General features: G+C 44.0%; 1 protein-coding gene across 1 annotated transcript; it reads left to right on the top strand.

Annotated features, from left to right (window-relative positions):
• The first annotated feature begins 404 nt into the window (after positions 1-404).
• lrrc38a (leucine rich repeat containing 38a) lies at positions 405-11,620 on the top strand. The gene is made up of 3 exons (XM_034875751.1): positions 405-1,365; positions 10,819-11,498; positions 11,599-11,620. The coding sequence occupies exons 1-2, from the start codon at positions 738-740 to the stop codon at positions 11,064-11,066; spliced, it is 876 nt and encodes a 291-aa protein (XP_034731642.1). The 5' UTR covers positions 405-737; the 3' UTR covers positions 11,067-11,498; positions 11,599-11,620.
• The last annotated feature ends 248 nt before the right edge of the window (positions 11,621-11,868 follow it).

Genomic DNA, 11,868 nt, shown 5'->3' with positions numbered 1-11,868 from the left:
TGAGAAACTAGTTCTTTTCCATCCCCATTCAGCAATTATAGTCAAGGTGAGGAAAAAGGAAAGAGAGACTAGAGGAGGAGGAGGCAGGGAAACGGCGGTGATTCCAGAAGACTGCGTCACAGACTCTGTGAGCCACAAATGGTGATGGCATCCACATCTTCACGTCGGGGCTGCCTGTGTAAAGAAGAAGCACTTACATCACACTGGAGGACTGACGGGATTTTAGTCAGTGAGGACTCAGCCTGTGGTTCTGCTCCACTGATCCGACTGATGACAGGGCTCAACCTCAGGAGCTGACTAATGAAGCAGGAAGGGCTGTCCCTGCTAGTGCGCACACACACACACACACACACACGCCCCGCCCCCCTCTCCTCTATTTACCACAGTGTTAATCCTCTCCCTGTTCACATCCCTCTGCCCTCCCACTCTCTTGCACACTCTCTCTTTTGCTCCTCCCCTCTCTTCCCTCAAAGCCAGCAGGCTGCTATTTGATCCAGCCTGCTTGTTACATGATCTTCTGGAATACAAAGCTCCCTGGCTACTCCATGGCTTTTCGGGTTGTTCTCGCGTTGCAATGCTGAGAGCGTGAAAGGATGCCAGCGCCATGCTGAGCTTTCATCGGCTGGCCTTTCCTTCCCCTTCCTTTCTATCTGTCCGTTTCCCTGACCTCCCTTCTTACCCCATGCTGAGACCCCCTCCTCCCCAATCTCCTAGTTAACGTTGCCGCCCCCTTGACAATGATACCATGCATTAACTGGCTGCAGCCTTTCCTTGCCTTGATCTCCTCCTCCTTGCTTACGCGAGGCCACATCTGCCCATCCAGCTGTTTGTGTCCAGACCACCATACTGTGGACTGCACCAACCAAGGTCTAACCAGAGTCCCGGACCCGATCCCTCTGGGTGTTCGCCGTCTCCTTCTCTCCAACAATTGGATTCCCTGGATCCCTTCCGACTTCTTGGTCCTCTACAGCGATCTGGTCTACCTCGATCTTAGGAATAACTCCCTCTCCCAGCTGGAGCCAGGTACACTGAGCACTTCTTCTAGATTAGTCTTCTTGGACCTGGGGAGCAACAACCTGACGGAAATCTCCTCGGGAACATTTGGGGAGTCCAGGAGTCTCATCAAACTACGACTGGGGAACAACCCCTACCTAAACATGGTGGGCAGGGATGCTTTCACAGGGCTGACTTCTTTGAGGGAGCTGGAGCTGGAGAGGAATGGGCTCACAGCGCTGGACGTCATGGTCCTGAAATCCCTGCCCTCCCTCCGGATACTACGTCTCGATGGCAACCCCTGGCTTTGCAACTGCCACTTTGCTAAACTGTTTGTATGGCTCACAGAGAACCACCACAAACTCCCAAAGGGTAAGACATAAGCTGCTTAAAGTACGGACTTGCAGTCTTTGACCCATGGCAGAACAGAGGAAATCCTTTCGCTAAGAAACATTTAGTCATAATGTTTGATTGATCAATGTTTCAATGACAGACATAGTAGATGATTAAAATACATGTATTACATACAAATGAAACATATTGGTAGTTGGTCAAGGCAAAAATAACAACAACAAAAGAGAGTCAAAGCTCTCACTTTCTCTGGATGGAGATGCCATGTTGCAGACGTAAGTCTAGATTAAATTAACTTGACACTTGCACATACTATACCCAATAACCCCAAAACTAACTTGTTACAACTACTTTATACTTTTACCTAAATAACAATGAACTACTTCAATACAGTGACAAAGTCTAAATTAGGCGTTGGCTTTAAACTGCCTTCGTGGTTCTTGAGTTCATGCATTCATGGTTTTTGAGTTTTAAATGAGAATGTGTTACAAGGCAACCTACGTGCCGTAAACATTATCCCAGGCATTATACACACACACACACACACACACACACACACACACATTTGAGAAAATGAACTGGCTTTAGAAATTAAGCAAATGGGTATGGACGTTTCTTGGATTTTGTCCAGAGCCACTGAGAGGATGTCGTTTTGCAGTCATTTTGCAGCCGTGGTCCTTGCTACATTCAGAATGGTGTGTTTGTGTATGATGACCTGTGTTTAGTTGTACTGTATGTGTCTGTCTCTGTATTGCAGTGTTGTGTTCCTGTCAACGTGTATGTGTCCACCTATCTCTGTTCTATAATCCTCTGTGTGTCGTCCGTGTCTGCCATATACTGTATGCATTAGTGCACTTGAATCCTCACATTCCATTAAACAAGTAATTCTGCATCTGTACACCTGTACATGTGTTTGTGGATTCACACTTTTGTGCCTCTGTCTGTCTGTGTGTTTTTTGTCTATGTGCACATGGTGCCCATTTCAATTAATAAACATGTGTTCTCATGCCTGTGTGTTCTTTGTTCAAATACCATTCTAAATATGTGTCAGTGTCTTCAGTGGCTCATGTACTAAAGTCTAAATGTTTGTATTTGTAACCCTAACCACATTTCGTTTTCATATTTGTGTGTGTGTGTAAACATGAGTCTGGCTGCCTGTTGTAGCGCCACGTGACTACAATATCACTATGAGGTCACCGAGTCTCTTTTTATGTGGAAAACCCCTTCTGGTCTTACAGTGACTCACACATACGCAAACACACACACATGACCACACTTGATCATAATGTCCAGTGACTCTTGGGTGCCACAGTGCTACAGGGGATTCAGAATAAAAGGGAAGAGCTTCGCTCTACACAGGGGACAAAACGTTTTCTAGGTGTTACAATGCATTGGTACCAAAACACATCACTTGGGTTCTGTTTTCTGATATAGAACAGGAATGTTCATTTACCATAGCCTAAAACAAATATACACCTAAATACTTAAAAATAATTACAGTAATTATAGCAGTGGGTATAATGGAATTACATGATAACTGTGTTAATGTTTTTGATTTTAATTTAATGTGTAAGGAGTTTGACAAGTGGTTAATCTATATTGCAACAGTAGTTAAGATTTTAGGTATTAATTACCATGATTTGGTAGGAGCCAATGAAGTTTAAGCATGAACCCAGCGGATTCTCATAGCTCACGTCACTGTAGTATGTCAACAGTTAATTTCATTCAAAGCGCCCATATTCTGCTAATTTTCAGGTTCATGATTGTATTAAGAGGTTGTACCAGAATAGGTTTACATGGTTTCACTTTCAAAAAACACCATATTTTTGTTGTACTGCACATTGCTGAAGATCCTGTTTTCACCCTGTGTGTTTTAGCTACAGATTGAGACATCTCACTTCTATACTATCTTTGTTGGAAGTTGTTGCTCCGTAGCTAGGTAACATTCCATCAGCTAGATAACTCTTTCTCCAACTTTGGTCAGTCCAAGGCAGGATTAGCTCGGAGACTTCTTCTAGACAAGGGCCACTTGTGGAATACCTGCAGAACAGGGACATGGAAGTAGTTCTTTTGGAGATTATGGTCAACTGGTGTGTGTTGTAGCAGTGTTTTTCCACTGAGAACGAGCTAGTATTCTAGCGCTAGCATGCTACGGTTAGCCACCTTGTCTCGGCTAGTGAAGTAGAAAGCCGTGCAGATGTTGAACAGCTCACCTGGAGACTGAAGGCCGAGGACATTCAGAAACCGTATCTCACTCAAAACAGCATCGATAGTTTTTATTCCAAGTTTGTATGTTTAATATTGTATGTGGGGTGAAGGTGTTCCACCAAAACAAGTTCCTTCCTGAGACTATTTAGTAGATGATTGTGATTGCTTTAGTGTTTTTTTATCCTCTCCCAGAATACATCTGCAGTGTAGTCACACCTTACTCCACAGCGGTGTGGAGATAGAGTTGGACGTGCTTGTTTGTAAAAGGTGATGTAGATAGTCCTATTTCACCAAAATATCCTCTAATTTCCATTCAATCTGTAACATACAACATAAAAATAGTGAAATAGTGAATGTATACTTCTCAGAGAAATGGTGCATGATCCAGATTGTATCCCAACATTTTAGATTACGGGGCTAATAAAGTGCTCGTAACATCCTCTCAACTACTGAAAAAATGCATATAAAATGGTGGTGACATGGGAATCAATTGTCCAATTGTCCCCTCCCAAAGAATTCTGTCCTATCCTGTATTGTTGTTGTTGTGCGCACCTTTTTCCATGTCTCATGCCATCCACGTCATGAATGGACTCAACTCATCCGACTACTACAAACTAGTATTAAGCTACACGTTTTAAAAAGTCAGATATCACACCACTTAGTTTCCCCAGGGGGCGCAGCAACAACGCAGGAGTTTCAGTGTCGCCAGGTAGACCTGATAGGACTGCAGACAAACCAAAGATGGCAATCTATTACTGCATTTTGCTTTTGAGTTCACCACACCCATAGGCCTGTTTTAGCCTTAACTTCAATAATGACACTGTGTAGTTTCATATTTATGAGAATAATTAATTTTTTTCTGAAATGAAATGCATCGCAAATCTTCTGACTTCTTCCCGCTCCCGTTGACTTCAATACCGTCCCTATTACATTACCAACAGGGAGATTGACTACCGTACTACGGGACTCCCACGGGAATCACGTGACAAAATATTGGAGGGAGTTTGCCTGGAAAGTAGCAAACTTTACAGACACATTCCTCACATGTCCAATATTTTTACACTTTCGGAAAGAGAAACCCGAAATTATATTTTTGATTTTAAAGGACCTATAGGAAAACTGAAAATAATAATAAAAAGAAATGATACTTTCTGGAGACCTGCATCTTTTTAAAGCACGTGACAAGGACATGGAAACCAAAAAATAATTAAAGGTACTCTCCTATACCCTGTATCCTATATCTTCTACTCAACCTTATCCTACCCCCCCCCCTCCCCCCTTTTGTCTTTATTTACTTTTATCTATTTTTTTGTTTTATTCTGGTTTTGTTTTGGCATTTTGGGCAATGGACTCAGAAGTGTAAAATTGCTCCTATAATGCTATTTTTCAGGTTCATAATTGTATTTAGAGGTTATTTCAGAATAGCATTTTTCTTGTACCACACCTCTTTTCACCCTGTGTGTTGAGCTCACTGTTTTAGCTACAGAGTGAGGCATCGCACTTCTGTTCCATCTTTGTAAGAAGTCGCACATGCGCAGGAGCTAGGTGTAGACTACTAGCCAGTCAGTTAGCAGTTAGGCAAGAATTATAGTGTGTATTATGAAGTGAACCACGTTTGTCCCTGAAGTAAATGCTAGACTACAATACAGCTGTGTGGAGCAGTTTGTGTGGGTCGACTTTGGGCTTTTTCACTTTGTTAACAAATAACGTGTACAAAAGATATTTAACACAATAAAGGAAATGGAAAAAGCTGAAAAGCATAATAAGATCTATGATCTCTTCATATTTCATTACTTTGTGGTAATGTCTGTAGTTCTACCGTGGACCCTGTAAAAAATGTTTGTGTAAATGCCTTAGTTACCTTTTTTCAAGCCATTCTAGCATGGTATAGAAAGTCTGCAGGAAGGCTAAGCTCCATTTGTGCCAGTTCTCGTTAATATTCAATGAGCTAAGCAGCTTGACTCTGATTGGCTAACAAGCTAGCCAATGAGAGCATGGCTATTAGCATCCTTTACGCAGCGCAACTGGGCGAGCTCATAAATAGTAATAAGCTCAGGCAACATGATGTCAGACTGACCAGCTATTGGGATTGGCCTGATTTCTCCTCTTATTTCTTTTCAGTGGCTTGAGCTAACAGAGGAGGTAGAAGTTCAATTTCACATTCACCACATAACAATAACACATATGGACCTAACATGTTTAAAAAAAATGCAAGTAAAAATGTTTTTGAGTGGTAGGGCACCTTTGAAATGCAACAAGGTTGGGCAGACAGTTTGAAACTCGCCTCGCCTATCAATAATGACTCAAGTGACTCACTCATCAGTTTAGTGAGTAACTCAAAATAACCCAAAGTTTACCAGGCCTAATAAATATCAGATTCATTGATTCACTCAATTAGTATCTTTATTTTAAGAGGACACCAACTTTTGAGGCGGTAGTCACAGTTCAGTTATTGGCCCTTGAGTTCAGGGTGAAGCCCCGTTCATTATTTTCAATTTGATAAAATATCTTTGATAACGGCTTATAATTGAATCTGTACCACCAAAATTTCCAAGACTTCTGAACAATGGAGAAAAACTGTATTATAAAAGGTGTTGATTCTTTCAGATCAGAGTAGGGTCATATCCAGGTTAAACCCTCGGCTTCTAGCACTGTTAGAATGTTTTCATTACATTCGTGAGCCAGATGTGACATGATTTGCCTGACAATAAAGTTAATCCTGATCTTGATAACTAATGCAGGTTACTAATATAGAACTATTTATACTGGTTGGTAACAATGTTCTCAGGTTGCTTCATTGGTGTGAAAAAAGAAACAGGTCATTCTGTAATACCTTTTTTATTAAAAGGCCTTTCCTCTCTGCAGACAATTTGACTTGTCACACTAGGAAAAGTGCAGGTGTAAATACGCTTTGAATTCAAGTTCCTGGAATCGTGCATGTTTGCGTACTTTCACTCTTACTCGAACACTTGAACATAACAGAGCCATAGTGCTGTTAGTAATACCTGTGTTTCTCCTATTATAAGTCAAAATATTTGCTGTGAGAAAGTCTACATCTTTTCATCATTTCACATTGTGTACCTGTGAAAGAAGGTCATGTTTGTAATGTATCATTAGCCCAAAACGTAGCGGTCTAATTCATTTCAATGAGAATGTAAATGTAAATGTGCTGTATTTATATAGCGCTATTCCAGTCTTAACAACTGCTCAAAGCGCTTTTACATCTACAGGAAACATTCACCATTCACACACATTCATACACTGTGGCCGGGGCTGCCGTACAAGGTGCCACCTGCTCATCAGATAAACACTCACACACATACACACTCCGATGCGCAGCACCGGGGGCAACTCGGGGTTCAGTGTCTTGCCCAAGGACACTTCGACAATGACTGCAGGGGCGGGGATCGAACCAACAACCTTCCGATTGGCAGGCAACCGCTCTACCACTGAGAACACAGCACCCCAGCACCCTGCTAAAGTCTACTCCTATGAGGGCCCTGGCAATAAATACAGGGACATCTGGGGCGAAAAAGTTGAACTTATCTTAAGTTTTGTAATAAAGCAATGCAATCTCCCCTGGCAGATCCCTGTGTTCAATCAAACGTGCAAGTGGACATTCCCAGATGGGAAGTAAAGAAGTGCAAAGTACTATACTCAAGTAGATATTGTAGATATTTTTACTTTACTTTACTATTTACTTTTTTACAAAATTGGCTCGTTACTTTAGTTCTCATTCATAGCATTCGTTTCGATTTCTCACTATGGGATACGCCTCCCTGCGTATTCCTCAGAAGCATTTATCTCATTACGCTAATCCTGATTTGCTGGTGATCGAGTGTCCGCATCAAGTGGGTCCATCCCCCTTTAAATAGCTTACGCCATGACGCGGACACCCTTCTAAAACCTCTTCTCGCTTCAAAGCATGTTTCAGTTGTGCAGGCCAGCTAGCTAAACTGTCCACAGACCGGAGCCATCCTAACTTAACTTCTCCGTCGCCGGGCGCTAGCTGCCTTCGACACGACTATTCGGTCTCACCACAAACTGGAGCGTTATCCGTCTAGCCGTTTTACGGTAAGGCTATTTCTGCGCGTTAGCACACCAGCTACTGCTCAGTATCTTTGCGTTTAGCTCTCCTGCTAACGAAGATGTCCTCTAATGTCCCTTACACCAGAGGAAAAAGCTCTTCAACTCTGCCTCCCTCGGAAAGCCGAGTCTCCCACACCTCCAGCCACGCGCAAGTCTTTCGCTCAAGCTGTCTCGCGTTCTGCTCATTTAAAAATCCCCAGGCGGCCAGATCGCCAGTCCGCCCCAACTGCCTCACCTCAGCAGAAGGTGAAAGGGAGCTGGCCCAGGAAAGCCCCTGCGCAGACGACTGCCCCACCGGGACAGCCAGCCCAGGCCGCTTTTCAGCAGGTAAAAAAGAAGAAGAGGGCGGTTTGACAACCGACCTCTCCCCACCTGCGTGGGGGCTGGAAGTTCCCCGTTCACCGCTGGAGCGGAGACTTTGTTGCGGCTACGGCAGGCCCTGTCCCCCATCCAAGTCACCCAAGCACACACGCACTCTTTTCAACAGAATTAAAGCATGTTTCACTGTCACATCCAGAGATAATTTCGAGGGCGCAGTTCGAAAAAATGAACAAAAAAGAAATTAGCGCGTCAGTGGCTTCACCGCTCCAGAGAGAAGCCACGGCTCCTCTCGGGACGCGGGATGCCATCGACCCCGTCAGTGCGCTAATACCTTGCGCATGCGCATTGTCGGCCACGGGTCTCTCCCGAGTACCGCCACAAGATGGCCTCATAGCTCAGTTAATGAGGGCACAGAATGTAGGGGACACGTTGGGGGCTGCCACTCCTCTCTCTTAGAGAGAGATGGACAGCTATCACAAATTCAGCCTGGGTACTAAGAACAATATCTCGGGGCTACAGGCTTCAATTTGCTGTTACCCCCCCTCGCTTCTCGAGCATACTCTGTACACAGGCCCGGGGGGAGTCAGCTCGCGTTCTACAGGAGGAAATTATCTCGCTGTTAGAAAGGAGAGCGATATGTGTACTGCCTCCCGAGCTGAGTCGGAGCGGCTTTTACTCCAGGTATTTTCTGGTCCCAAAACGGGGAGGGAACGGAATTCGTCCTATCATGGACCTGCGGGCTCTGAACAAATACCTAAGAAAATACATATTCAGGATGCTCACTCATGCATCTCTGCTTCGTCTGGTGTGCCAGGGCGACTGGTTCACATCTGTAGCTCTGAGAGACGCGTATTTCCATATTGCGATCAATCCTCCGCACAGGAAATATCTGAGGTTTGCTTTTCGGGGGGTCGGTTACGAGTACAGAGTGCCTCCCTTCGGACTGTCTCTGAGCTCCTGGCAGTGTTTCTTGCCCTGAGGCATTTCCTGCCGCTTCTAAGCGGACACCATGTTCCGATGAGAACGAGCAACACGACAACGGTAGCCTATATAAACCGTCAGGGGGGCTTGCATTTTGTCATTCTTGCAGGACTTGATTGACAAACATAAAGCCTTCTCCACCATAAAAGTGTACCTGGCTGCTATTACAGCTTGTTATGTGGGGTTTGATGGTAAAACAGCTAGCCAACATCCTTTGGTTTACCGTTTTATGAAAGGAGCATGACGGCTGCTCCCTGTTTCCAAGCCGTTGGCTCCCCCATGGGACCTGGCAGTGGTGTTGGATGGGCTTGTTAGCCCCCCTTTTGAACCACTGGGGGAGGTCGACCTGAAGCATCTGTTTTTGAAGACAGTGCTGCTGCTGGCCTTGGCGTCTGCAAAACAGGTTGGCGACATTCATGCGCTCTCTGTGCATCCATCATCCACTCAGTTTGCCCCGGGCGTGTCAGGGTGTTATTGAAACCTAATCTTGCCTTTGTGCCCAAGGTGGTTGGCTCATACTCTCCCATTGACCTTTTGGCGCTGTTCTCGGTTCCCTGTTCTCGCCTTTTTGTTCCTCAGAGGAACGGCGGTTGCACGCGCTGTGTCTCTGCACATTTACACGGACAGGAATGCGGGTTTTCAACGGAGTGACCAGCTATTTGTGTCCTGGGCTAGCCCCCAAAGGGGCAAGCCTGTGACAAAGCAACGGCTGTCTAATTGGGTTGTGGAATCCCTTGCTCTGGCTTACACGTGTCAGGGTTTGCTGGCCCCGCGGAGCCTGCTGGTCTTCACCTCTCACTTTTGTTCGGTCTCTGCGATGAGCGTGGCACGTGCAGTGCTGAGCACGGGGCCATCGCTGGAGCAGAGCATTGCTACCTGAGTGCCGGTGGTTTCTGAGATAATTCCTCACTCACAAGTTTCAAATAAATTCACTGGAGTTCCCATTATTTTTTGCATCATTAATACCGAATTTAATCTAATTGGATGGTACAGACTTCTCACAGAATCACAATTGAATTCATATCTTGCTACTCGGTCAGAATCTTGTTAACCTGGAGTCCCAATAAGTAATATGTTTTATACCTATTGGCAGGAATCCATTTAAAATGTAGCCAATGGCATATAAAGAGCCTTTTTTTCATGTCCACTGTAGTTTCTCAGCATGCTCTCTAGTAACATCTGTCTGGTCCAGGTAGCTCTGTCATTCGCAAGGCTTCTTTTACTTTTATACTTTAAGTAAATTTCCAAGCCTCTACTTTGTTACTTTTACTTGAGTAAAGAAGTTTAATCAGTACTTCTACTTTTACCAGAGTATTTTTTAACACAAGTATCTGTACTTCTACTTGAGTAGGGGAAGTGAGTACTTTTGCCATCTCTGCCAGTAATTACTTTGTAATTTAAAAACATAGATCTGTTGTTTACCTCAACAGTGAAGGTAACCAACTTTAACCACAAGGCCACCTGGGCACCCCACCCCTTTTGCCCATTGCTCTATTTAGTGTGAACAGCCTCTTACACTTGTAAATAGGGCTGTTGACACAGGCATAACTTTAAGAAAGTTTATTGTCTCTGTGCTTGTCAGCTGGTTCACTTCTTTCACTTGTCAAGAGCAGAGGGGATGGGCTTTCTCTGCCGCAGCCCAGATACTTTGGAATGACTTGCTTCTTCCTGTCAGACTTGCCCCTAGCCTTCCAGTTTTTAAATTGCGACTAAAAACGCATTTTTATTCCCTGGCTTTTAATCCAGCATGAGAACTGTATGTTGCATTCTGTCTATTTATTGTTTCATGCACTTTGGTCAACCTGGTTGTTTTTAAATGTGCTTTAGGAATTATGTTTGATTTGATTTGATTTGATTTTTTGTCTCTCTTCCCAGGTATGGAGGGGATAGAATGCTCTCTGCCTATGGATGGGCGTCGTGTTCCCCTGAGTTTACTTTCTGAAGACAGTTTTCAGAAGTGCCGTGGTACCCTCACCCTTACTGACTATCTGATCGTCATCTTCTCCGGTATCTCCGTCTCAGTAGCAGCCATCGTGGCCAGCTTCTTCCTTGCTTCCACAGTCCATTGCTTCCAGCGCCTCAGCAAAGGCAACAAAGGAGACGAGGAGGACGGCAACGACTGATGGGGAAAGGAAAATCGATTAAATCCAACACAAGTATTTCACACATAACTGTACCTCAATCGACAAAATGTGACAGCCAGGAGTGATTTTGGTGGGTGGTGGGGAGGTGAGGGTGAAAAAGCATCAAATGTAAAGGCACATCAAGAAAGCTCTTTACATGTCAAATCAAAGATCACTAATGAATTGTCATGAGAATCACAGACTGGTTTGGGAAACGCCAGGTATGCATGACTCTGAACAGATATTGCATTCCCTGAATGTAGCAGTTTCTACTCTGACGTACAGTACTGAGTGAAGGGACACTGGTCTTTGCAAAGGCTTTATCTCTGTAGCATTGCACAGAAATTGCACCATTTTTGAAAAATATATGCAGTCTAAGTCATTAAGACTGATATTAGCAAAGGTATTCTTAATGGAGGTAATGGGACCCACGTGTGTTGTGGTGTTGGGATTATAGGGAATCAAAGATCAGCAGGAAATAGAAGATTTACAACCACAGACAAAACTGACTTTGCTGTGTCAGCCTCCCCAGCTCCAGCCTCTCGCCCAAAAATGGTCACATCCTGTTAGAACATAAACAAGATGACATTGGTTAACTGGTGAAACTCATGTCATCAAACCAATGTTCACACTTTTACGCAAAGTGAGTTATGCAGTTATTAAATGTTTGTGTTAAAATTTCTATTTTAATGTCAAATTAAATGCTAATATGTTCTGCCTCCATCTGTCTTTTTTATGATTATTTTTTGGGGGTCTTTTTAGGCCTTTATTGACAGAAAGGGGAGAGAGAGGGGGGATGACA

This window comes from Etheostoma cragini, chromosome 7, assembly GCF_013103735.1.
Source record: "Etheostoma cragini isolate CJK2018 chromosome 7, CSU_Ecrag_1.0, whole genome shotgun sequence".
Classification (NCBI taxonomy): domain Eukaryota; kingdom Metazoa; phylum Chordata; class Actinopteri; order Perciformes; family Percidae; genus Etheostoma; species Etheostoma cragini.
The sequence above is the reverse complement of the archived record's forward strand: the minus strand, read 5'-3'. Positions and strand labels throughout refer to the sequence as shown.